We start from the raw sequence: 27,905 nt of genomic DNA, 5'->3' as shown, positions 1-27,905 counted from the left end.
ACATGACTCCATATAAAAGCTAATGTTTGCTCCATGTCTGCTGGTTGTATAAATAAGAAACTGTTTGCTAACACGTTAGCCAAATCATCTTTATATGGTGATAAGGTGTTAGTGCTGTGTTTTCAGCTTGCTACACTGCCCTGAAGAGGCAAAAAAAAGAATGCAGGTTTCAATGTATATAGTACTTTTCATTAATTATGAAAATATACATGTATGTCTATTTTTAATGATTTTATGATACTATACAATACAATAAAAAGTTGACTATCCACAAAGACTTGTTTTTCTTTAAGCATTTATTGGTAAGAGTCCAAAAAAAAAGAAAATTTCTCAGACATTTCTACATTTCCACTTACAATAATCATGAGAACAACGTGTCAAGGACAAATCAGATGAGGGAAACAATATTTTAGTTTAAGGAATCTTTTACAAAAAAAACCCATGGAAGCTTGTTGCTCAATCCACTCGGTTCAACGAAACCTATAAAATAATGACTTTGAGGGGTTAATAGCTATTTTTCACCCTTTGGGAGTAGTCGTAAAAGAGTGGATAATGTTACTGTAAGAGTGTTGATAGTCACTTTTCATGTATGATGGAGGAGTGAGGAGCTTTCATTCTGTTTTACTCTCACATTGCCTAGATATCCCTCTCTCTGCTCGTCTCTATTGAAAAAAGGATCCACTGAATAGCTTGACCTTCACTTATTCTCACACAGTATTACTGCAGTCATTTTCATGCTTACAAAGCTGCTACTGTAACTCTCCGTCTACCTGAAGTCTTTCAAACACACTTTCTAAAAATGTGTGCTGTAAAAAGTCTAATCATAGGAGATTAATTAAGGCTCTGAATGCTCACTGTACATCCACAGGGCCCACCCACAATAAATACAGCAATAGCAAAAGCTTAACCACTAAAAAACTGTATCTTGGACAAAACAAAACATTGAAGTGAGGTCTCTACAGGCTACCGTTTTGCTGATGAAAGCAGGCAGGAGTTATGCTTTGCACTGCAGCTAATAGACAACAAAAGATATGATGCAGCAGTGGGGATGTTGGGCCTCCGATACATAGCAACGATGAACTAATGCCACATATGACTGATGGCACTTCTGCCAACAAACATATATATATGTGTGTGTGTGTGTGTGTGTGTGTGTGTGTGTGAGTGTGTGTAATTGTTGGGTTGAGGGTGTTTAAAAAAAGGCACCAAGTCCACCAAACCGAGGGAAGAGTCGAGGAGCCCTTTTCTTTTTGGACTCTGCCTCCTTTAGCCACAGCTTCTTCCTCTTGGTGTCCATGTGTCCTACAAAATGAAAGAGAAAATATTATCATTAAATATTTACATTTCTCAGTAACACTTTCTAATAAGACACCCTTTATTTAGGGTTTATAAACTGTAACTAATGGCTTTATTAATGTTAATAAATCACTAATGCTTTATAGATCAGAGACATTAATAATATCAACTTATGGGTTGTGGGGTTATGAAAAATCTCTCTGGCTGTTGAGTCATTAAACAAATTTTTGAATATATTGGGAAATAGTGAGACTGATACCACTCTCATGTCTGTCAGTTAAATATGACGCTAGCACCAGCAGCCGATTAGCTTAGCTTAGCACAAAGACTGGAAACAGGGGGAAACAGTTAGCCTGGCTCTGTCCAGGAAACAAAATTTGCCTACCAGCACCACTGAAGCTCATTACTTAACACTTTATATCTTGTTTGTTTAATCCATGCAACAACCAAAGTGTAAAAACATGTTCCGACATTACAGGGGTTTATGGGCTTGGTCAGGCGCAGTAACTACTTGGAGTCTCTGCTGGTTGGCTGGTAACCTCGCAGTGACAACAAGACTCTTACTGCGCCTGGCCAAGAAATAGTCTGGCACATAAACCCCCGTAAACAAATAGTTGTTTTTACACTTTGATTTTTGTATGGATTAAACAAACAAGATGCAACGTGAGCTTTAGAGGATTTTACTACCTAGCTCTTTGCCTGTTTCTAGTCTGTTGCTAGCTAAGCTAACTAGCTGCTGGCGCCAGCTTCATATTTACAGTACAAACATAAGAGTGGTATCAATCTTCTCATCTCTCTGCAATAAAGCAAATAAGTGTATTTCCCAAAATGTGAAACTATTCCTTTAATAAAGTCAAGAGTTTATCACTTACTTATTAGCCATCAACTAAAGTTAGTAAGTTATCTGTAATGATACATGTTAACCCTATAATTCCCAATGGAACACCAGCATCCCGCCTATTGTTTAAGTCAGGCATGCACATGATCCTATTATCAGTCAACATATCAACAGCTCTGATTCTCACTAGCAAATGAGCCATGGTGGTTGGTTATAACCCTATTATGGTGATCCAAGCAACATGCGTGCATGTTTGGTTGTGTGCCATTCTCCTCAATGGGGGTTATTTCACTCTGTTATTTATTAGTTATGATGCTTTTGTAAACTATTTATATTCTAAGTGTTGACCCTCAACACTTAAAAATCCAGTGATGATCATGCCATTTCAATTGACTGCCTTAAAACCTGGGTTGGCAAAGACACTGCACTTAGGTGGTTGTATTCTTACCTTTTAGAAAGAACCTACGCGGTCACCATAGGTAACTACTCATCCTCTACAACTCACATTACCTATGGTGTACCGCAAGGTTCAATTTTAGGTACAATTCTACATGCTTTCACTTGGCCAAATCATTCAACATCACAACGTCGCTTTTCATTGCTACGCAGATGACACACAGATATACCTTCCCCTGAGACCTGATGACCCAAAAAGCCTAGCTGCTGTTTTAGACTCAGTGATGTCAACTGTTGGAAAATCAAAAAATGGTCTGCAAACTTGAAGCCTACTGCCAGAAATTTGTGAGTACTATTTGATTCAGATCTAAGCTTTATACCACAAATCAAAAAAGTCCAGTCCTGCTTCCTCCAAATAAGAACCATCTCCTGAATCAAACCAATGCTCTCACACTCTGACCTGGAATAAGTCATTCACACAGTCATTGGCATCACATCACCCCAATCCTGGCTTCTCTCCATTGGCTCCCTGTTTGCTTTAGAATTGATTTTAAGATTTTTGATATTTGTTTTTATTTCCATTGTCATGTTTTTCATTGTTTTTATCTTGTCTTAATTTTACCTTAATTTTGTCTTGCTTTGTTTGGCATTTCTGTTTGGCCTTCTGGGTATCCTGTTTCTGCAGCACTTTGTAAACTCTTTTTTTAAAGGTGCTATAAAAGATCAAGTTATTGTTATTATTATTATTATTATTATTATTATTATTATTATTATAACCTATATGAAGTCAGAAAGGTTAGTAACATGATTTCACCTGAGTAAAACCCATAAAAAAGGTACTTTGAGTAAATGTTTGTTGTTGCTCATTAGCAGTATTCGCATATGTCATTTATTGGTTGTGAGTCCATAGTAGCTGTCAGTTTCACCAAACATCTCACAGATTTCACTGATTAGTTGGATTACTGTTGTTTAATGAACTGTCATACAGTATTTGAAATGTTCAGAATTTTAATAAAATGCATTTTGTAACAGAATTTTTCAAAAAAACTATTTTCATTTTTCTAGGCGTTTTGTTTGTTATTTCATTTCCAATTGTGGTCCAGATGCTCTGCAGCCATTTTCCAGGAATAGTCCACTGGAGGGGTCTTGATAATGAATTTAAGAGCTAAAAAATTACTTGTGATGCGAGAGGAGGATAAACACCAGCAACTTGGCAACAAAAATGCTGTTCTTATTACTGTCCTAATTATTTGTAACTTATCTATAAAGCATTAGTAAACAAGTAGTTAACTATTAATAAAGCCATTAGTTACGGCTAGTAAACACTGAATTATTAGAAAGTGCTGCAGATTTTTCTCACATTTAAAAATCTTAGTTTCAGCCAGCAGCAGTAGTTAAAAACACGCTCTCTTTGAGGACCCATATTTGAGTAGTTTGTGTCATTATCTCAGAAAGAGAATTAGGGCCTTTGTTCGCATCCAAGCAGGAAATATGCAGTTAAATTGAAGGTTATATCCTTAACTAAAGAAGCTGCCATTATAAAACATTCAGCGACTGTGTGTTGCAGATAATTGCTCAGCTTTTGTGTGCGACTTCCTGACCCCATGAAGAAAAACAGAGGGCGACCTCTGACCTCTGGTCGTTACTGCAGCATAGAACAGAGCCGCCTAATGAACACCTCTGTCCTCGGTGTTTACATCTGCCAATCAAACACGCCACTCTTTGTCATCGTCCTTTGTGCGGCCATCAGGCACAAAAGCAGACAATTAGCTGCACTTATTAAGACTCTACTTTTTAAAGGAGAGCGCTGTGCACTGGTAATTAACCAGCCCTGCACTGGCGGGTGGGCGGACCTCTCGTTAGTCCCAGGCTCTGTAAGTCGTGCTCCTCCTCTTCCTCTGAGGGGTTTAGGGTGGAGTTCCTCAGGTAGCGTTGGTGCAGGCTGAGGCCAGGGAGCGCGGTCTGTCTGCGGCGACAAAACTCTTCCTCTAAGGGATCTTCAGCTGCAATGTCTGTGGGTTCGGGCAGAGCAGAGCAGAGTGGGAATGAATCGCACCTAAGTCGTCTCTTCTCACTGTCTGGATGGATGTCCTGAGGTGTTCAAACCAACATTAAATCTTTATTTTTTTTCTATGTAGCGTCTTTGAATTTCAGCCGTCTGACACGAGATGTGTGGTGCAAAAAAAGTCAGCTGAAAGGAAAACATATTACCTTGTGGTGCCCTTGGCAGTGTGAATACAATCAGACAGAAAAAAAAATAGATACACACATCTCTTACAGCAAGTTGAGCACAAGTGCAAAAAGGCATATTGATGTAACCAACATGAAACAACAAAGATGATATAAAACAAGAAGTTCAAAGAGTCCTTAAGGCGATATAGACCCCTCCTTCCTTTCAAACGCCAACCCTATATTTCATTCATATTTCATCTGCCTGACTTTATTGTGATTAGTCATGTAAATAAAATGAGATTTGGTTATTCTTTTCTCTAGGTAATTTACATTTATATTGAATTAGTGGCAGGCAGGGTATGGGGGGGAGGAGGGGGACTTATTATGCTGCGAGATTACAGGCAGATCTCATCGCCATTGTGTTGTGTAATTAAGGCAGTGGAGAGGAGAAGAAAGGGGGCCAGATGCTCGCCGTGCTGAACCTGGTCCCATTTAGAAGAGGATCTGCACCAGCATTTCAAAATCCCCGGCACAGTGTGTAATAGCCCGGCCTTAAACACATCAGATGTCATTAGAGACATGGCAGCTTTGTTTGACATATTGCTGTATACCAGTGGGAGCACGAGTCACCTCGACACAAACATATAGTCATTTTAATAATTTTTGTAGAAAGTATAACTACACAGAGGATTGTGGCTACATTGCAACACTATCCTTGATGTTTTTGCTTTGCTTTATGTGACATAGATTTTAGAAAGAGATGGCTCTCTTTCGATGCTCAAGGGTTTTGAGGCAATCAAGGACAGCTGCATGTGCTCAGGTCTTAACAGAGACAAAGACATCGCTGGATTTCAATTCTCTCTGAATAGGCATCTTATTACTGCACCTCCATTTTGACCCAAGTCACAAATGCTTTTCGAGTGTGTTGAGGTCAAGATTGGCTGAGTATTTTTGCCGCATGTAGCTGATTTTCTTGTTGAAAACACTTAAACTTTAAGGTGATTTATGTCGCTTTAGCCCCCAGACTTGGGTTTCTTTATTTCAGAGTTTGCAAATCAGCTTTTTAAATCAAACACACTTTCAGAAACACAGAGCTGACCCCTGCGAGGAGAGACCAGCGCCCAGTGGAACAGCAGAAACAGGACAATTGGTGGCTTTACTCCCAAGGCTGCTGCTACTCGTTCTCTATCCAGCTTTGGAAAAACAGCTAATCCCAACCTGCATTTGTCTGGTGATCCTATCAAGTGAAGTTAGACAGCTGGATTAAGCCAACATGTGTGTGACTCCAAGCTTGTGTGCTTTGTTCCAAGACTCCTTTGCTCTAGAGGATCAATATTTGCATCTATTATGGGCCCCGGTTACCTGGGTGATAAGATTCCTTCCACTATCAAATCGCATAATCTATCATCAGTTAATTAATTTCAACAAAAACAATATCAAAGAGCAGCGGTGATAATGAGATCTTTCAATGCTCACGAAGGCGGCCTTTTATTTTCTGGACTTAATTTGAAAAGCAGAGTGAACACAGTTGAGTTTCCTGGATGCTTTCATTTGCAGCTATTGTCTTGTCATTTGTCTCCGGGCGAAACAATGCTGTGTGTAGCTGTAAGACACACTCCCCAGACTGCAATACAGGAGCATGTACACAGCCACAAACACCCGGGTTAACACCTAAACACACACAGGCACAAAATCTATGTGTGACAGACAAAAGGAGCCTCACTTGCAGCAGGCTGGAGCCTAAAGCCTAAAATAAATCACTGTTCAGGAGGAGGCTAACCCTACATGACAACTACAACTGTGGACCAGATTATTTCCAACAGTCCACCTTCCCCCGGTTCAAGACATGTGGTGTCGTGCTGATGTGACTCGGCTGCTGAGCACGGAGAGATATAGTCTATGTCCTTGTTCAGAGTCAGACATGGCCAAAGAGAAACTGGCAGCTTATCTTTGCCATCGTTCATAAAGTGGCCAGCGGCTCCGGGACGATTCGATGTTTCATGCTAAGCTGTCAAGCAGACGAGGGGGGGTTAAAACCGGATGCTGCTTTCTGCCGACAGGAAGCCATCTTTCATAACATGGGGAAACTCGAGGACAGGAAATCACAGTATTGTGTCATATTGGAATGGATGGATGCAGGAGGCGAGGCAGCAAGACTTTATTTCTAACAAGAAATACAGAGCCAGTTTGATCAAATCACAACTAATAAAAAGTGTACTGACGATTAAATATGAATATTGATGATTAAACTGAGGAAATTAAAGTTTTCACATTAAAAATCAATAAAAGAATCATGTTTATATGAGTATGTCGTGTTGCTCCAGTTATTCTACCCATCACAGTCGGGGTTTCTTTCAGTATTTGCGATTCCTGTTGAGGATATGATCATTCAGCCAAATGATGTCATGCTGTCTTTTGTATACAAACAGTGTCATCTAGTGGCCACAAGAGGGTCCACCTTCAAATTCAAATGTCTGGCAAATGGCAGCAATTCTTCTTCTTTCAGAGACTTCTCGGAATGAACTAAGGTCTAATGATTTTACCTCTGACCTTTCTCTATTCTTTGCTTCTCCTTGGCAAAATATTGTAGTTTTACCTCATCAGGTCTCTAAAAATGATCCTAGTGAAATAATCTGAGAGGAAAATCCCTCATTGACTGCACCTCTCACAATGTATAGACATGCAGTTTATGATTTATTAAGAGGTTATAAGTAAAAAAAGGTTTGGGGACCAATGTTCTCAAATAACCTCCCTGGTGAGAGTTGTGGGGGAGGCGGGAGGCAAAGACACTACCTGAAGTGAAATGGACAGGTGCATGCTGGTGTTCTGCAAACAGCATAAGTAAACCCTTAACAATTTGCGTCAAACATCATACTCCTTCTCGGAGTCATAACTCGGATAAATCTGAACACACAGACATGATACATATATTGTCAGATTCAGTTTGACTTTCACTTCCTGATAATACCATTATCCCCGATGTCCATCGCAAAATCGTAGAAATAAGATGCTCCTTATAACCCCAAACCTTGCATAGAATCATGATGTTTTTAAGTTTTCTTCAATATCAAAGTAATCCAGTGACAGTTGTCTGTACATCCATGGGTATATTGCAAACGGAAACTGCTAATAGCTAATTCGGCATACTTTTAATGGTGCCAATTTGGCAAAATGTAAACAAATAAAGGCAAAAAAGAAAAAACGGAGCTCAAATTGTAGCCCACAGCTAACTAGCTGACTCCATGGCAACATTATACTTCCTGTTTATATCACCCAAATTATGGGAACTGTAGTTCCAAAAATTAGAGCCTCTCAAATAAAATTAAGACAAAGAATAATAATAGGAGTGACAAAATCCATTAATGTTACAACTTCTAGTTCTAGCACAAAATTACAACACCTCTGTTGATCCAGGAGAGGGAGCTATTGCACCATAATTATAATTCCTAACCTTGCAACACCTATTCAACTATTTGTACTCCCCATTATGATCTCTTTAGTATAATTTAATCATGTAAACCCTGATTTTTACAACCTCCAGGAAGTTAAATATAGATTAAAACATGAAAATATAACGCTGACATATTTGTGTAGATCCTAAGATCAAGATATTATTTGTGATAAGATATTGCTGCTTAATTTTTATTGCTACTTCGTGTAGTAATATCCTCTGTACAACGTCTATCCCTCATTTACTCATCACATTTACACACACACTTACAGAGAGAGAGGAGGGGGAGAGAGCATACAGGCTATGTAAGCAATAGAGATTGGCGCAGGGCTGCAGTGTCACCTAGCAACAGGACTGCGCAAGCGCAAACGCCGATTCAATCAGAACTGCTGAAAAAGAAATTTAAAGAACAAAACAAATACAAGCCAAATAGTGGAAGACATGTCCTTCACATCACCAACACACACAGGAAACGAACTGTGCATTCATAGATGTTAAATGCCTTAACTGTAAACCACATCAATGTTGTTACTCAACTAAAGGCCTCACCCTGCCCTTCTCTTTCTCTTCAGTTTCCCACTCCTGACTTGTCTCTCAAAAATATGCAGTGAGGCTTGTGTAAATAAACTAGCCCTGAGCACATTCCTCAAGAAACACACACACACACACACACACTCCTCTCTGTACACAGTGACCTCTGAGCCAACTGCTATCATACTACTACTCAATTTAACTTTGAATCTGAGCCTCTCATGCCTAATGTTCAATAGGAGGCCAAGTTAGTACTTGCAAGCAGACCTACGTTTTATTAAATGTCTCCAATGTCTGAGACACGTTTTAATACCAATTGGATTTCCCCAGCTAAAAGATGAGGCTTCTTGTTTAGCAGATAGACGAGAAGATGAACAACTGGTTAAATTTTTAGTCCTTAGTTTGGCTCGGTGTCTCTGCAGGTTCTGTTTGAGGGCGTATTCAAAAGAGGTGCACTATCAGCACTTTTATAAGCCCATAAAAATGTCTGGATGGGAGGGGCAAAGAGAGAAATGGAGAAATATGAGGTAGGGCACATGAATCCTGAAAGTGGGTGTAGTTTCATTCTCACCTGGTCCGTAAAGGTAAAGCGTACCTACCACACAGAAAAAAAATACACCTCAGGGTTCGAGCATGCATGTATATCTTTGCTGAAAACAAAGTGACTTCTTCCTCGTAATCTTTTAGATAAATGATGAACAGGATTATTTTAGCTAAAGCCCACACAGCACATTACCAGTTTTCTGTAGTGTAAGTGACCAAGCCCTCATGTGAGTCACCAGAAACTGAGGCATTAGTAGGTTAAAATAATGCACACACGGTGAGCTGTATGATGGGTGAGTGTACAGAAGAAGCAGCTGCTGTGGTTTCCTTTATTGCAGTTATGTGAAGCAGATTTAAAATGTGATCAGGCACAAGCACACACACCTCAAGCATCCAGGGAGAGTGAGATGATAAAAAGCCACTCAAGCCAAAAGAAATATCACACAAGACACCAGGTGACTGCGGCAGCCTTTCCATTACGTTACACAAACTGAAGTTTATTGACCAAATCTCAACTCTATATTTTGGTTTTTTTTCTTTTCTTTTTACAAAGAATGAAAATTCCCCTGTCTGTCCGGTAACAGTGTAAGGTGTTGCTATGTGGTCTAGGTTCATGGTTTGCTGACAGTTACTGTGAAACTACAAAGCAGCCTCCTGGAATCAGCAATCATGCAGAAACAAATGAAACATACTGTGGTACTCTAAAATACACAAACAAATGTAAAAGTAAGAAAAATGCATGTTATTATAATTAATTTATTATTAACCTATGTCATTCATTTTACACGCGTGAACATGGTAACAGCTAACATGTTAGCAAGGTGAAGTTAAAGTTAAAGACATTAGGGCAAAGTGGTTAAAGCTTTTATCATTCACTTGTTAAATTGGTCAAATGAAAAGAGCAAAAATGACATGCGGAAGTCTAAATGTACAGCATGTTGTTTTCCTGCTACAATAAGAAAGAAAATATCCACCCCAAACAGGGAGAAAAAAAATATAGCACATACCCAGCTGCGTGCTTATGGCAGAAATAAAAAATACAATTCAATTATTTTAGTAAACAAAAACAAAATGACCCCCCATAATAATGGAATAAATACAAATATACAAATACTGTGAACATCTCTCTCGCCTCCCTTGCAGGTAAGCTAAAATCTTCGGGAATGAGATGCAGGAGGACAGAGAGAGGAGAGACCAGCCGCCGGTAGCAAACATAGTCACTGGGCGAGTTTTTCCAGGTGAGAAAACTGTATGTTGGTCAAATGTTGTGGCGAGATAGTTACTTGTTATCCAGTCTTAGGAGCTGCTCCTTACCATTAACTGTTAGGGATTTTAACTGACCATCCTCCTCCACTTCCACCCGCTCCTGGCCGTTCTCCACAATCCTGTAACAAACACAAAAAGCAGAAATGGTTCTTCAGAGATCAGGAAGTCAGGATGGTAAAGAGATAATAAAAGAAATAGTTTGGCATTTTGGGAAATACTATCCCTTTATTGCCAAGAGTTAGATGAGAAGATTGATACCACTCATGTCTGTACAGTAAAAATGAAGCTACAGCCAGCAGACGGTTAGCTTAGCTTAGCTAAGACTGCAAACGGCTAACCTGGCTCTGTCCAAAGGTAAGAAAATCTGCCTTCCAGCACCTCTAAAGCTCACTGATTTACACATTGTACCACGTTTCTTTAACCTGAACAAAAATGCAGTGTAAAAATCACATGTCGCAGTGTTACAGGAGGTTATGTGCCAGACTACCTCTTGACTGTGTGCGTAGTAAATTCCTGGAGTCTTGTTGTGACAGTGAGGTAAATGGCAGGCAACCAGGAAAGCCTCTCAAAGTTACACAGCCCATTCAAGAAATAGCCCCTCATATAACCCGTCTTGTAAAACCACAACTGGTTGCTTTTACACTTTGGTTTTTGTATGGATTAAAATAAATAAATTAAAAAAGAGATATAAAGGTGTTAATTGATGAGCTTTAGGAGGTGCTGGTAGGCAGATTTTGTTACCTTTGGGCAGAGCAAGGCTATCTGTTTCCCCTGTTTCTAGTCTTTATGCTTAGATAAGATAACCGGCTGCTGGCTGTAGCTTCATAGTTACCGTACAAGTGTGAGAGTGATATTGATCTTATCATCTCTCTCTCTCTCTCTCTCAGCAAGAAAACAAATAAGTTTGACATTTAAGTACCGTTTTGTAGTAATTTTTCTGCCGTTGATGACCTTGGTGGAGGTCGACACAGATCTGAAGTTACCCATTCCTCCTCCCCCACCGCCAAAAGATGAAGAAGAGAAGGAAGTGAATCCTCCTCCCATGTCTCCAAATGAGTTAAATCCTACAAAAGAGCACACATTCAAGAAAAACCTCAGTCAAAATGGAAAAGCATCATAAATTCATGATGAATTCAGTTTCCACTACATTTGGAGTTATTTATTGGGATGTACGCACCTGAATCGAACCCTGAGAAGCCAGGCCCAAATCCTGGGAAGCCCCCAAAACCAAAGCGCGGTCCCCCCATCCTGCTTCGGCTTGCGCCCCTCTGGCGACTGCGACCGAAGAAAGGGTCAAAGGGATCATCAGCTGTGGAGGGAAACACAGTACAAATTAGAAATTATGAATGAGAAATTGAGGAGCATTTCAGGTCATATTGTATTGCAAGTTTGTGGTAGGTTTTTCATTTTTTCTTCAAAAAAAACTTTAAACCTGCGTTAATTTTTTTGGTCACTTGGAGCAGCAGAAACAACCTCTAAACACAACACTGACGTATTATAATTTTTTTGTTGATATGGAGAATTTGTTAAGAAACAGTTGCCTATTTACACATCCAGCAGATACGGCGCAAAATCAGCATTTATCTATTAGAAAACTGGACTTACGAATGTAAAGGCCATGGCACACACCAATCAAACATTGTCCAACAGACACAGACAAACACAGATGTTTGTTTGTCCGTGTTTGATGAAGTTTGGTCAGTTTGCCACGCTTTTAAACGGACAATTACCCTGACAGTACACATATAGTACGTGTATCCATAGCAAAGTAGCTCGCGCATGCCCAGTATTAGCGTTAAACTCACTGGACCAGCTGTGTATTTGTTGTCATTGTTGCACTTACTGGTGTAATAAAATCGTTCAATAGCTGTCAAATTGATGGCTAGGCTATGGTACGACGTCTACTCAACTTTCACTTTTGAAGCAAATTTAACTACATTTTAGACTATACGCCTATGTACCATTTGGGGTGAGTTGTACAAGATTGTTGCAACCTAAATAAGCTAATGAAAAAGATTCTACAAATAATGGTTAACAGTTAACGTTACATAACGTTCGAGTGAAAGATTGGCTACAACGTGTTATGACGAAATATTAATAATAAATAAAGTGGTAACGCTTTACAATAAGGGCACAAAATTTTGAGAAACAAATGAGGAATAAATCAGGAACGACTTGATTATCGATGAATCGTTACTAAGTACTTCCCTAATAATTCCTAATGGAGGACTATATAGTAGATAATGATGAGTTACTAGAGAACAGACTGGGAGATTCTACATTAATGAATCATTAGATAATGATTCGTTGGCTCTGTTGTTGGCAGAAATGGAATATAATATTTAGAAGTATTTTTCATTGGTGTATAATCACCTGAAAATAAGAATCGTGTTTTCATTACCTTAGAATAAGTAGTTTTTATCTACAGAGGGAGTGGGTCCCCTTCCACGGAGGTCGCCATGTTGCACCGCGATGTTTTTACAGTAGCCCAGAACGGACAAATCAATCACTGGCTCTAGATTTGGCCTTTCGCGGGTTTCGCGGCCACCGTAGTTTTTCCTACACGCTTGGAATGGGGAGGTGAGGTGAGCGGTATTCAAATGGTTGCAAACTGCAGTTTGATCGCTAGATGTCACTAAATCCTACACACTGGACCTTTAAGTATCTGAAAATAAAAAGCTGAGGTGGATGTCAGAGCGGCTTGATCGGTTTGTAAGTGCCCACCACTAATTCTTATGTAAAGCCCTGTAGACATGCTACTAATTGCACGCTGCCAATCTGGGTCACCCCAGCAGGATAAGGCTGGATCATTGGCACCATTTGCTGAAAGAAGGCTTCTTCTCCTTCAACCTTGAATGAACCGTAGCAGCGACAAGAAAGCTTCACTTGTTTCCTCTGACAGAAAGCTTAAAATATCCCGACCACTGCTGTAACTGCATTACTGTCCATTTATTAAGAAGAAGACATTAGAGGAGACAGTTCAGCTCTTACAGTGCTGTCAGTAAGACAGCAGACATCTGTGGAAGAAAGAGACAGATGTAAAGGCTGTTTAAACACTGGAATTCTGGTTTAATTCTTGTGTACATGATCAGTGTACACAAAGAGATAGCTGGGAGAAAAGTTAAGGCAAAGCGCTCTCACACTTCTGTGCGCTGACAGAACTTTAAAAGACTTGTCAAGCACAAAGACTGAGATGAAATCAGTGAAGAATGTGCCACACCCATATAACCCTGAACAGTGTTAATGGGTTTTCAAAATGTGCATGTACACCATAATGTACAAAAGTTGCAACTGTTTAAATCAAATTGTTACAAGTCCACCTATAGGCGCTGCCCAGGGAGATATTGGGGGGGATTTTTTTGCATTTTTTTTTATATTTCTGCAGTATGTCCAACAAAAAGTATAGTGTAAAAACAGTCTGTTGTTATCTCCTTATCTACTTCTTCACATGTTCATTTGAGAATGAGTGTGCGCTGTTCTTGGCAGACAACTAAGCCCTCGTCATCGTGTGAATCCATATTTGTCTCCACAGCCCACACACCCCCACCCCTCAGTCTGCTGGCCGCTCTGAGGTGGGTGAGTGACAGATCCACAGGACCAGCTGCTGCTCACCGAGACAAGCTGCTGGACAATCAGGACTGGAGGCTGGATGGGATTTTAAAAACATATCTGGACCCTCTTTCTATAGCTGCCATCTTGAGGGAAGTCAAGAAAAGCAAAATGGTTCTTTACATAAATCTATTCAAGGAAAAACACTTAAAATAGAGTTGAAATAAACTTGACAAGATGGATGTTTTGTCCTATCTGTTGCATACCAGTCAAGCATAATAAAGGTCCCCCAGTCAAAATAGAACTTGAACTTTACTCTCCTGTGTGATGTTGCAGACAGCTTCATGGTTTGGCTTTTTTTAAACAGTCCTTGTTTACTGAAGAGAGTAAACAGCAACAGCTGTGCTCCACCACTTTATGTTATACATGTTAAAAATTATAACATTAATACATGTCAGAGTCATAAAAGAAGTTTATAAAAACTATCTGATTTAAAAGATGACAACCTGACTTGGCTTTTTAAGCATAATTTCTAATAACTTATAATTTATATTAGATTCAGTTTTTTCAATAAGTTTATACTGTACACGCACGCTCGAGTGCTCGCATCATACCACATTTTACATGTGCTCTGACACATGGAAACACACAGCGCACACACACTTTGGTGTTATTACATCTGCTTTTGTTTTAATACGGAAGCTATTTGTGAAAGCATTCCAGTTGAGTGATGTAGACGCTCAAATCCATCCTCTGCCTGCGTCTGAACTCCATATTTAGAGCTACACGGGGTGAATTACGCATGCCTTCCAATCAGCCTTTTGCTGAACCCAGACAACCCAGGGCAGGCTCTAAAGGCCTATAACTATATTATACTTAATACAACTACTGACACTTACAATATACAATATACAATTATATAAATTATTGACCACTACAAGAAGATGTCATTATAACAAATGAACAGCCACTGGTCAACAGGGTTATATAAAAACCAAAAAGCTACATTAATTTTGCACTTCTGGGAAAAATGCAGAGAACTGTGGTAGACAAAAGAGATGAGTATCTGCTGAGAATATTAAGAGTAACTACTCTTAATAATATAATAATAATAATATAATAATCTAAGTCCACAACTGTCAAAATGGATAGAAATGAGGCAAATTCACCATAGAGCAAAAAACATACGAACTAGATGTAGGGCTGCCACTAATAATTATTTTTATTAAATCGATTAATCTATTATTTTCTTGATTAATAGATCGATCGTTTAATCTATAAAAATAAGTCAGAAAAAAAGTGAAAAATGCCCATCACAATTTCCCAAAGCCAAGGGTGACGTCTTCAAATTGCTTGTTTAATTAAAGTAACAGTCTAAAACCTAATCATATTCAGTTTCCTATCACATGGGAGAAGCACTAAATCCTCACAATTGAGAAGCTATTTTTGGCAATTTTGCTAGAAAAAATAACTTAGACCATTCATCGATTATCAAAATAGTTTAAATAAAAAGTAATTTTCTGTCAAAGATGTGACATTTCTTTTAAAGAAAAAATATGGATGAAATGGTTCAATGTTAACTCAACATGTATTCGAACTTTCTCCTACCACCTAAACTAAGCTTGCTCTGTTTATCTCTAGATGTATTTATGTGTATGTAATGAAGAGCAGAGATACTCAGTATTTTCCAACATGAGACATTTAGTGGCAGATGACCTCCCGAGCTGAACAGTGCTTAGAGTATTGGGGATGCACATTACATTGCTATGGGGGATTAGCACCAGGCTTTACAGAAGGTTGCCTGGGTCTAATGCTCCATCTTCCACATTTCTACACAGCAGGACTTGCTAACTAACAGCTAACAGGAAAAACTAATTAGAAAACAGAAATATCAGTATTTTACATTACATAAAAACAGGGACCTACAGGATGTTCTCCTTTTCTCCCTGTCTCTCTTGAGCCTTCCCAGGTCATCTGTGTATATTTCTGACCAGATAAAATTATGCAGTTAATAATAGCCATTGCGTACTCCCCACTCTTATGACTCCCTTCAGTCCATCTTTCTTCCTACTATTTGAAAACAAGAAATCCAATCAGTGCCTCGCCAGAAATGAAACGAACTTACCAAACAAATCTGCAAATGGATCTCTGCCGCCAAAGAATTCCCTGAAAACGTCCTCGGGATTACGGAATGTGAAGCCACCGCCGCCAAAGTGATCATAATGGCCTCCTGTAAAACATTAAACAACAATAAAGCTCATAAACTATACAATGATTTAACAAAATGCAGGGTTAGAAAAACAGCTATCATTACAAGTCATTAAAAATACCAATGCAATACCAAGCTGTTAGTACTTCCACTGGTGGCTAAATCACTTTCAGAACAGTGTAGGAACATCAAGTCTACAGAGACTCAAAATCATAGCTTATTTTTAATCCTGATCATATTTTGCCATCTCCACATTAGAACTGAATTCCATGGCACTGACTTAAATATTTTGTTATTTTGAAAGTCTCCTTACCTCCTCCTCCTCCTCCTCCTGAAAGGCCTTCTTTGCCATATCGGTCATAAGTATTCCTTTTGTTTTCTGTAGTGGGAGAAGTAGGACTTTAGCTAAGATAGAGAGACAGATAAAACAGACCAACAGAAAGAGAAAATTCCCCACCCTGTTGTATTTTAAACCTCAGTTAGGGTCACGAAAGTCTTCACATTGCATCTGTTAGCATCAAATAAACTGCCCCGTTTTGCTTTTCACTGCAACTAATTATAGTGATCAAAAACATGTCAACATTTCCAAATCACATCCAACTGATATGCGTTTTATGCATTGAATTCATCAGTCTGACCATCTGCATGCAGACTTATTTGCTGTGAGTATTTGAAACTGTATAAAGCTGCTGTAATAAAAAAAAATGGGCGTAACCACCAGTGTCTGAACACATTTACACGCCAAACAGATAACCGTTTATGACAAACAGAAAGCAAACCTAAACCCACCCCACAAGAACTCTGACCTACACATTACAACACAGTCTGCCATTGTGTGCTGTAAATGCCAACAATACCTGCTTCTTGTGACTGTGTGTGCATTTGAATTCCAGACGCTCTACGCTCATATTTACAGCATTATTCTGGTAATTATATCCACTTAAGAAACAGAAACATGACTGATGAAAATGTTTACCTGCTCGGCACATTTGATGCACTATAAATTTATGTAATGCTTTTTTGTTACAGAGCTGCTACCGATTTGTCCGTAGCACAAACAAAAACTGTAAAGTACTGAAAGTTGGAATCGTCTGTCATACTGGTAATAGCAACAACATTTTTAAACTGACACCTTGCCCTAGTAATCAGACATGGAAGTGCAATCTTGCTTTTCCCTACTAACAGAGATGACAACAAATGTCAACTTTTAAATTTGAGGTGCTAATGATAAGACACGTACGTTTTTTTAAATGTTCATTTCAAACAGAGAGAAACACCAGTCATGTTCATTTATTCAGCACTTAACATGGCTATATAACAGATTTTCTCCCTCTGCAGAAAAACCTTACCATCGGAGAGCACTTCATATGCCTCTGACAGCTCTTTGAACTTTTTCTCTGCTTCGTCCTTGTTATCTGGGTTCTTGTCTGGATGCCACTTCAATGCCAATTTTCTGTAACTGAGAACCAAATACAGACATGGACATCAAAATAGAGACAAAACACACAATATTGTTGTACATTGTAGATATGCCAAGGGCAAATAGTCAGTTCTTAATACAGAAATGGGGAGGTGGAAAATGTGTATGTATGTATAACAGACGTCCCCCTATCAGAAACACATATCTACATGCAAATCTTTTTTTAGGGTTGCAACCATGCCTACACCAAACACACAGACGCCCACCACCCCTTTATGCGCACACACAAATACATACATACACTGTCCGTCTCCCCACCCATGCAGAAATAACAAAGACAGCCTGAACTCCACTGACGTGCAGCGTAGGCTCGCACAGCGGCTTACGCTGCATCAGCTGTTTGTTTCGAGGCCCAGCAGCAGCACCGGCAGCAGACACACAGATGCTGTGGACCAGACTAGGGACTGAGAGTCAGCCAGCAAAAAAGGCTGCACATAATCCAGGGTTTGACTCCCTTATGGATCTATAGTGAATAGTCTTTGTAGTCGAGGTCTTTGTTGTAATCTGTGACATTATCTCGCTGGCCAATGGTCAACCGGCCAGACTAAGTGGAATAATGTCATGTTCTTTGTGGTCAGAGGCCTGTATGTTCACTAGTAAAAGCCACAGCAGCCATTATCTTCCTTTGAATACTCAGCTTAAAAGTCTCTGAGGACAGTATTAACTCTAACTCTCTTGGCTGTAATTTCATACCCATCACATTTAATCAACAAACAAGACTAAGAGTCTACAGCCATGTTAGCAGCTCTGTTTTTTATGTTATGTTATTTATGCTGCTTTCACATCATGTGATGGATGGTAGAGATGGGAAAGATTCCCAACGACTTGCAAGTTTTCACATAATGAAGACGGTTGTAATGATTGCAGAGTTGGTCGTGTGAGGATTGAAATACTGTGCAATGACAAACACCATATCCATTTAATTTGGGTTTAATTACATTTAACTTCCTTATAAGTAAGTGCCAAGTCAGATATATTGAAGCTTTCAAAAAAAGTTAGCGTTTCCCATTCGCAATTACAACTAGGAAGTTGACGTGAACACTATTGACAGGTTGGAAATTTGTAATTACGATGACTCTGATATGACATGAACGCAGCACTAGGCACAACAGTGCTTTACGCTAAATGCTAATGTCATTATGCTAACATGCACACAATGACAATGCTAACATACTGATGCTTAACAGGTAGTTAACAAGTTTACCATGTTCACCATCTTAGTTTAGAGTATTAGCATGCCAACATTTTCTAATTAGCACTAAACAAAGTACAGCTGAGGATGATGGGAATGTCTTTAGTTTTGCAAGTGTAGTCATAAAACAAAACAAAATTTGGCCTGATGGTGGCACTATATGAAAAATCAAGGGATTGCCAATTTCATTAGGATTTGTCCTCTGGGCGCCATGAATATCTGTACCAAATTTCATGACAATCCATCCAATAGTTGTGGAGATATTCAGCCTGGACTAAAGTTGTGGACTGACCAACTGACATTGCCATCCCTAGAGCCAAGCCGCTAGCGTGGCAAACAATTCGATCAGAGATCAAGAAGGGAGAGGTGGGGTCACAGGCTAAAGATATGACTTTGATTGGTGTCAGTTGAGGTAACATTTGACTTTGGCAGCCAACAATTGAGTGCATAGAGATAGCAGGCTCTCAGCATTCACTGTCTTTCTATTCTGGGTTCTTGGCTAATTGGATCCTCTTACACTGGTTGATTTGATCAGCAATAATCAGTAGTGTTCAATAGTTTCCTCTTTCAAATGATTTTAGTTTACTTACTGCAGTAACCAAAACTGTGTTTAATTTCCTCCGCAGCACATACCTGATTTCAAAACAAGAATATTTTTGTCTTTAACATTTAAATAGACACTTCAATTTACAAGAAACCCTTCACTTGTCAAAACAAAAAGGTGTTAGTGAGAAACCTGAGGAAGTGTAATTAACTGGAACTGGTCTGTTCAGTGGGCGACTGCATGTAGTGGGTGAGTGTAGGTGGAAGGTATCTGACAGCGGCAAGGTTACAGGAAGAGTGGAAACTTTCTGCATTGCAGTCTCTCTGCTCTCTCTCTCCCCTTGTGTCAGTTTATACAGCTAGAGGGGGATATAATTAACCTATTACACCCCTCTGAGTGGCCAAGATCTAACAACAACGCCGGAGTGAAATAGAGCAAAAAAACACTCAGGGGCACTTACGCTTTTTTGATGTCCTCTTGCGTTGCATTTTTCTGGACTCCTAATATCTGGTAGTATTCCACCATGGCTCTGTCTGTGAGTTTGTAGTTGCTGTCCTATGTGAGGGTCCTCTGCGTGGCCTCTGTGGAAAGAAAGTTAGTTAAGACATGCTAGCTTGGAGAGATAAAGCCCAATAAACTGTAGGTGGTAACGTGCACCAAAACATCATTGTCATCAAAGTCATGCACTCAAAATCTCTTCCGCATTCTGTATCTAGAGGTAGATACAAAGAAATATCAATCTACTAAAAGCAGCAAAGATTTGACTTTGTGTGGATGAGCTTCATGATGTAAAACATTTCTGCAGAATCCAGTCTCTGATGTAAAGAGACAGAGACAAATATGCTCACATGACAAAATGTCAGTGGCTAGCCATCCTCCAATGTTTAGTTCACTAAATCCTCCCCCATAACGTAAGCTGCAATCATTAGCATGTCCGGCTAATTAGCTTACTACCTAAAGAAGTAACTTAGCGTTACGTCCAAGGCCATGGAGCACATTATTAGCAAACTACATTTGTTTGTGGGGTTACAAGCTACTGTTAAAAAAAGAAAAAAGAAAGAAGCCCTGTTACAGTATTTCTCAACATAACGATCTCTAGACTAATACCTAGACATAAACTTAACCATCTGCAGCAACCTATGCTCATTCAAAGTGTAAATCAATTTCATTACTGTCAAGTCACAGTGGACAACATCTTTTTTAAACCAAATATAGCCTTTAGCTGCCATCGTCCTCATGTGTCCAATGAAGGTTGCATTTGGGTATCCATGACAGTTAATAATGACCTTTATAATATCTTGCCCTCTAGGTTCTACCCTCTGTTGTTCAGTTTGTTGAGTAATATTGTGCATAATCCACTGATGTGATGTGCGAATCACACTCTGTGGGGAGCAAGTTTTTATAATTGTTTGTTAATAAGAGGATAAGACTTCGCTATTGGCATATTTTTGCTGTGGGTGGGACTTAAACAGTATGTCACAAGTTTTCTTTCAACACCGATACAAGGAGAGCAGGCTCTGGTTTTCAGGCTCTGCTCTGTGGTCCATATAAAAAGGGGGCTAAGTGGGAGATCTGTTTCTTCTCTCAGATTAAAGCTACAGAGTTTAAAGGTTAATCTCTGTATGTTTTAGCTCAGAAAATCTTATTTCACTTTTTAAAAAAAGAAAGAAAAGTAAATGATACTGCAAGGCAGTTACTACACTCCTGCACATAAACAATGTAACCCAACTAAACCATAAAATCTGCACCTCTATGGGGGGAAACAAAAAAAAAAGTGTTAGGAGATAAATCCACACCAATTCTGTTTACTGTGGTCTCTTAACAAACCTTTAGACACAAATCTATGACACAAAATGCATTGACCAAACCAGATAAATCACACCCAAAGTTTCCACACTTAAATAGGCCTTGAACCTCAAACAACTCGACAAGCATTTGTCTTTCTTAGACACGCAAAATCATTCATCGGGGGCCAACAGGCTAACTAAAACAATGAGGAAAATACCAAGCAAACCCATAGTCGGCCATTAATTATCAAGAGATATCTTAGCAATCGCACTACAAATGATAAACAAACCAGTGAGGACTACTTACACTGGGAGTCCACTGTGTCCTGTTTGTTTGCTATTTATAACCTGTGGCCTTTGCCGTTAGATTGTGTTTGTGTGTGTTATGGGCATGTGGGGGGTTGGGGTTTTTTGGCACATGGCAGTGCCAGTGAGTAACTCCTGGTTGGGACATGGCACAGGCCCTAAACTCCTCTCTTTCAGATGTCTGAGTCAGCTGGTAACTCCAAAACTCCCTCTGACACTACATTATCTCCCCCCTCTTTTTCTGTTGAATTTCCCATTAACTGATTTAAAATCTATCCGTCATAACGTCCTTCTTTCTATCTCCACATCCCACTATAGACCAAAGTATAAATATAGAGATATGACCTAGAAAAACATCGTTTGCCTCTGGATTTTTCTAAAAAACCAACCGAATGTCCTGACTCATCATATTAAATGTATCTTCTTTTATCCACCTCACTTACTGACCTACTCCCCGGTCACCAGTCCCCGGCAGCAGTCGGGAGTTAATGGACACTAGTACATGCTAGAGATGTGGTTACTCATGGCTCTATGTGTATGTATGTGTATCCATGCATGTACTATGAGCAGAGTTATGCCTTGTGGTAGCATTAGAGCTAACCCAGATCTGATGGATTCCTGCTTTGCTCAGCGTGAACCCTGCCTCAGTGTGGGTCAGTCAATCTCTGTGCCTCAGTGAACCAGAGGTGATGGTTAGAAAAGTTATCAGTTCACAGTCAGAAGAAGTCCATTATTATATTTTCAATTTTCCTGAAATAAGCACTAGTCTTGTTAATTAGAGCATAGTCAGAGAAACACAGATGAAAAAGCAGCTTTTCCAGGCAGAGCTGATCCACAAACATACTGGTTGATCCTGAATCTGACGCTGATGTATGGCTACACGCGCACACTTAAAAAAAAAATGCGACTGCACATCTAAGCAGTCAAAATGAAACCTATATACAGAGCAGATGGCTTTGTTCTACAGGAAGTAATGAAGAGGTGAATACCTCAGTGATGAGCTGCTTCACCCGTGTTTACGGGAGCCAGCTGTGGTGTTCTGGGTAACTTGTGAGGATCTCAGCCCCACCACTTACCCTTTGACAGGTGTAGTGAGGATGACTTAACTGCAAGGGTACCTCAGGGCAGGACTCTCTGAAGGGTCTATATCACCCAGATGGCTTTGAAATGGGAGATTCCCAGGAGCAAGTGGTGGAGGGTACAAGGGAAAAGCAACTCCAAAAAAAATCAATGGATAGATGAAGAAAAGGTTATTCAATGAAGGCTGCCAGAAAAAGACCTTACTACCTCATTAAACTAGTGTTCATGGGTTCAGGGGCATGGCTAGTTAACAGAAGTCAACAGCAATAGTTTGAGCTCAGTACTTTTCATGAAGCACTGACTCTGCAGGACTCTACACAGGATTTTGGAGCAAACACTTCCAGACAAGTTGAGCAGCAAGAGATTACAACATCATCTGCTCAAGTTTTTATTTTTTCAGCTGTGCAGTACTGGTGTGCCAAATTAGATTCCCTTTGAAGGGGCAATATTGTGTAACAGTAGATAAATGAGACTAAAAGTCAAATTCTTACAATGTTTAATCACAAGAAACGAGTAAAACTAAAAGATGTTTTATGTAGTACCTACAAATTTATTTAGACTTTCATTTGAAAGTTTTCTGCAGTATTTGGGATCCACATTTTATGTACAGTAATGCTGGGTCATAGTGTGTGAATAATTGATAATCATAGGGTAAATTCCATTACAGTGCATCAATACTTGTCCTGACTCCAGGTCTGAAGAACAGGTTAGAACAAGTTTTCACCCACAATTAAAACACATTAGACCAAAGAATTTAGCATTAAAAAAAAAACACATCATACAGATAAAAGTTTTATTGAGGAAGTATAAACTTTACTGTTGAAGATTATATTGAGGAAGTATAAACTTTACTGTTGAAGATTATAGTAATGGTTAAAAACATCAGCTATATTTTGAACTTTAAAGTGGTCATATTATGCTTTTTGGCTTTTATATCTTTTCTGTGCATGTAATAGGTTTGCAAAGTGAAAAAGCCCCACCACAAAGGGAGTAACCCTCTCCCACAGAAAACACTGCTCCTGAACTGCCTGAAAACAGCTCGATTGTGGTCCAGCCTTCCGTAACGTATCTACGTCAAAATGTCACAAGCGTCATAATGCACGAATGGAGCAGTTTCCACAAGTGCACCTAAATATGAAATTAAAATAATATTAGATACCCTCCAGGCAGTCAATTGGCATAAAGTTGTTACTGTGATGTAGATGTGATGTGTAAAATGTTACAAATTAATAACTTACCACTCTGAAACGTTTTGCTCCAGTCTCGGGGTGTTCTGCCTGTGTTTCGGGCTCCAACATGTACGGCTGAACCGAAGCCATAGCTACCGGCTGAAGCGACGTTGTTTTGGATCGTACTACCTTGCTCGTCAGGACCCGCCCTACTCTGCTTCTGATTGGCTAGCAGTCCTTACCTAGGTACTGCGCATGTGCAACTCCCATCAAAGATCGAACAGAAGTGAGATACCTCACTCGGTAGCTAAAACAGAGCTTTCAAGCGAAAAAAGGTGCTGCAGCAATGTGCAGTATGAGAAAAAATATAGTGTTGTTTGAAAATTAAACCAAGTAAACCTATTCTGGTACAACCTCAAAATAAAATTATGAACCTGCAAATGAGCATTGTCTCAAAATAGAAAAATAATGGTCAAAACTACATAGAATTGCAGACTATACAACATTTTGTACTGCAATTTCTTTTTACAGATATACCATATATATCTGATATATCTGTGACAAGTCAGTATCCTGTTGATACTGTAGCTGTACAATGACACACATTAAGGTTTCTTAATGCAGAGCAGCTATCAAGCGTATCTAAATTACTTCATTAATTTTAATGTGGGTCTATTGTAGGCTAAGTGTGCACTGAGAAAATAAATAAATACATAATCAAAATTAATATCGGATCAGACTCGGTCTCACCATAAACATAACCATAAACAGTGACAGCCATCACAAGTTATTAGCGCCGAAGTTATGTTGCGCAACTTACTATAAGCAACATGATGTCACTATCAGCAGACATTCAGGGTATGGGCTCATAAAGGTACATCAGTGTTGTAAAAGCTTTCATGATTTCCGTCTGCACAGCAACTCCCCAGTTAATTACCTGCTTAGCAGCTCTAGGTTTTATCTCTTGGTTAAAATCTCTGATTAGACTTCCCTAGATCCCTTTTGTTTTAGGCACATTTTTACCCTACTAAGTTAATTTTATAAAATAATTACCTGCAAACCCAGTCTCATACTGTTACAAACTGAACACTGAGTACATCGTCGCACCGACTGTGATTGCAATCAACAAAGGCAGCTGGAGTAGGTATGCCAGTGTCCAAGAACACTCAAACACCAACAAATATCTGACATTAACAGGAACACCTAACACACATCACATCTGACAGAACAGAGACTCAGGTGACAGCAGGACACAACACAATAATAAGCTTCTACCTTACCTGAAATGAGTCATAGCAACGAGTGGAGTGTTCGTGATACAAACACTACAGAGTGCACATGATCAGCAGCTCATTTGAGTTTTCTGGATTTTTCTCTTTACTTTCTATTAGTGGAAACATGTTCTAAAGAGGTCATTATACCAAGAAGATCTAATTTACTGTAAACAGCAGTGAGCATTGTCTTCTTGGACAGGCTATCCATTCACAAATTGGAATGTGTGGAATATAAAATCCAGAGAGCAGAACTTGGTAAAACTGATCTGCTGCTTTTAAAAAATCTGGGTATTTTTTAATGAAAATTGGTAAACTATCTATAAACAATTACTGCTTCAGAAGACCCTGCACATGTTAAAATTTTATTTAACAGAGGTTCTCCAAATAAAAAAACTACAGTATCTCTCTGTGTTAATCAAACATTACCACAATCAAAATAAGTGGCTTGTTTCATCAGAGTAGCTTGTTAGCACTGTAATACATTTTCATAAAGATGGAGCTACCACAAGTCAAACCTGACTAACTTAATTTACAAAAGTGGTTATTCAAAGATCCTTCAAATGACTAAATGAATGCATGTCAAACCTTTGTATAACTACCAACCTAAGTATTTACATAGTACACAGTCAAACTCTAAGGTAAATGCCAACATGACATACTGTATAACATATTCTAATACCTAGTACATCCTAGAGGTTATGTTTCATCTCACTTGCATTTCTTTTACTTGAAAATGCAGTAATTTCCCTGTTTTGATTAAATGTGTTGTAGTCTAGTCTCTTTACCAAATACATAACAGAAATAATATCCAAATTAATATATTTGAATTTTAAACACAATCAACTGTTACAGTCATTCATCAAGTAAAAATACCAAAGTTTGCTTGTTACAGACTAAGAGGGTTGCAACTAACAAAACTTTTCATTGTCAATTCATAGATGTAGATTATTTTTTATTAATCAATTAATCATTTAGTCTAATAAAATATCTGAAAATAGTAAGAAAAGAAAAAAAAATGCAAATGCAAACAGTCCAAAACCAACAAATCTGAAATTTACAATGATCCTTACATTTGAGCAGCTGGAAGCAGCAAATGTTTGGCTCCATAAATTACTTAAGATTACTCAAACATCAAAACGATGACGATTAATTTAGTGTCAACTAATCAATTAAGTGTTGTTGTTTCAGCACTACAGCCTCATATATGTAAAGTTTGCTTGTCTCTATTCACATTTTAGATCATGAAAGCAATATTTGAAATAATGTTAGTTGCAGTCAATGTTATTTTTCTGTATTTTATTACACTTAAATATAGTATTTCATGTACTCAACTTAATCCTTTCTACTACTTCCTCTCTCCAGGGCCTCTGTAACCAATGGCAACCATTAGTGAAAACCAACTCTAGCCTAAATTAAAGAATAAGCAGACTGAAAAATAGTTTTTCTTCTTCTGTTGGTAATGTTTCTGGAAGCTAACATCAACAGGCCAATCAGAAGACAGTGTTGTAACTTGGGAAACACAACAAAGACCGATCAGAAACTTCCAGAAAGTCTTAAAGGCGAATGAACAGTTTTGTGATGTATTGACACACAGCATGAGGATATTAATAAAATAGCAAAAACGTTACATAACAAGTGAAAACAGCTCTAAAAATAGTGGCGTTGTAACTTTAATATTGGACTGGTATTACAGACCTCCACTAACGTAACTAACTACGTTTGGACTGGTAACAGAAACATATTTCTAACGTTAGCTAGCTACACCAGATTTTTTAACATCAAATCTTTTCCACCTATTTACCATAAACGTTATCTGAAAGGGTTTGTATAGCTAGCTGTAGCTAAGTTATCATTATTTTTGGTTAGGATAGAAAGGCAAAAGCAGGGAGCTCCCCTCATTTGTTAAGTTTCAAGCTAGCTGAACGTTAGCTTCAGTCTGTCCTCAAACTGAAAACTACATCTGTTGTAAAATAATGATAATATATGATTTATGATACCGACGATAGCGGGGGCCATCAGGTTGCGACACCACAGCATCCCCACATGTAACGTTACTTGAGTCTATGCGACAGGAGACCGTAAACACATTCAACGCTCTTCCAGCAAAGTAAAGCCGCGTCGACACATATATGCTAGCACTTAAATTTCTATTAGTTTCACGAGTGCTCACCTCTTTAAAGGAAATGTCTGCTCCGAGATCCTCTATGTTGTTGCTATTCCCCTGTCTTCGCCTGAGTGCGGAACCTGTAACTGTAGCCGCTGGTGGCTGCTTGCTGCTTGCTGCTGGTGATGTGGCTACTGATACCGACTAGCACGCTATGCTGCTGCTGCTTTCAAGTCCTGTCGGTTATCAGAACTGCCCCACAATCGCACATGAGCGATACTATTCAAACCAAATAGAATGGAGGTTTGGCTGGAGAGCAATTTATTTGCAATTTTGACAGACAATGTCAGGACTGAAATGTTGGTCATTTGGATGCAAGGCAGGCGATGTCCCTGAAAGCTCCAGGTTGTATGTGTGGCAATTTGATTACTTGCTAATTTGTTTGGTAATATGAGTAAAAACTGAAATGGTATCCACACTGTGGCTGTGGCTCAGGAGGGTCATCCATCAAATGCAGGGTTGGTGGTTCGATCCCCAGCTCCTCCTGAACCCCAAATTGCTCCTGATTGTTAGCGCCTTGTATGGTTGCTTTACTAGCACCAGTGTGTGTGTGTGTGTGAATGGGTGAATAAGAGACAAATTGTAAAGCACTTCGCATAAAACTGCTATAAAACACTGCCCAAGAACCCTAAAATGGCTCCTGTATTTTTACCTAATC

The 27,905-nt window shown here is 39.1% G+C and overlaps 1 protein-coding gene across 3 annotated transcripts; it reads right to left on the bottom strand.

Moving 5' to 3' along the window:
- Positions 1-278: 278 nt before the first annotated feature.
- dnajb6b (DnaJ heat shock protein family (Hsp40) member B6b) lies at positions 279-27,459 on the bottom strand. 3 transcript variants are annotated; one of them, XM_044176779.1, is made up of 11 exons: positions 27,254-27,459; positions 19,928-20,048; positions 17,601-17,710; positions 16,565-16,630; positions 16,168-16,272; positions 11,671-11,802; positions 11,413-11,557; positions 10,542-10,612; positions 9,256-9,279; positions 4,384-4,542; positions 279-1,302 (listed from the first exon to the last, which is right to left on the bottom strand). In XM_044176779.1, the coding sequence occupies exons 2-11, from the start codon at positions 19,990-19,992 to the stop codon at positions 1,193-1,195; spliced, it is 987 nt and encodes a 328-aa protein (XP_044032714.1). In that variant the 5' UTR covers positions 19,993-20,048; positions 27,254-27,459; the 3' UTR covers positions 279-1,192. The 3 variants fall into 3 exon arrangements, with proteins under 3 accessions (XP_044032714.1, XP_044032715.1, XP_044032716.1); XM_044176780.1 differs by lacking the exon at positions 9,256-9,279 and having other exon boundaries at positions 27,254-27,456; XM_044176781.1 differs by lacking the exons at positions 4,384-4,542; positions 9,256-9,279 and having other exon boundaries at positions 27,254-27,453.
- Positions 27,460-27,905: the final 446 nt, after the last annotated feature.

This window comes from Siniperca chuatsi, linkage group LG19, assembly GCF_020085105.1.
Source record: "Siniperca chuatsi isolate FFG_IHB_CAS linkage group LG19, ASM2008510v1, whole genome shotgun sequence".
Classification (NCBI taxonomy): Eukaryota; Metazoa; Chordata; class Actinopteri; order Centrarchiformes; family Sinipercidae; genus Siniperca; species Siniperca chuatsi.
Note: the sequence above shows the minus strand (reverse complement) of the source record. Positions and strands in the feature narration are given on the sequence as shown.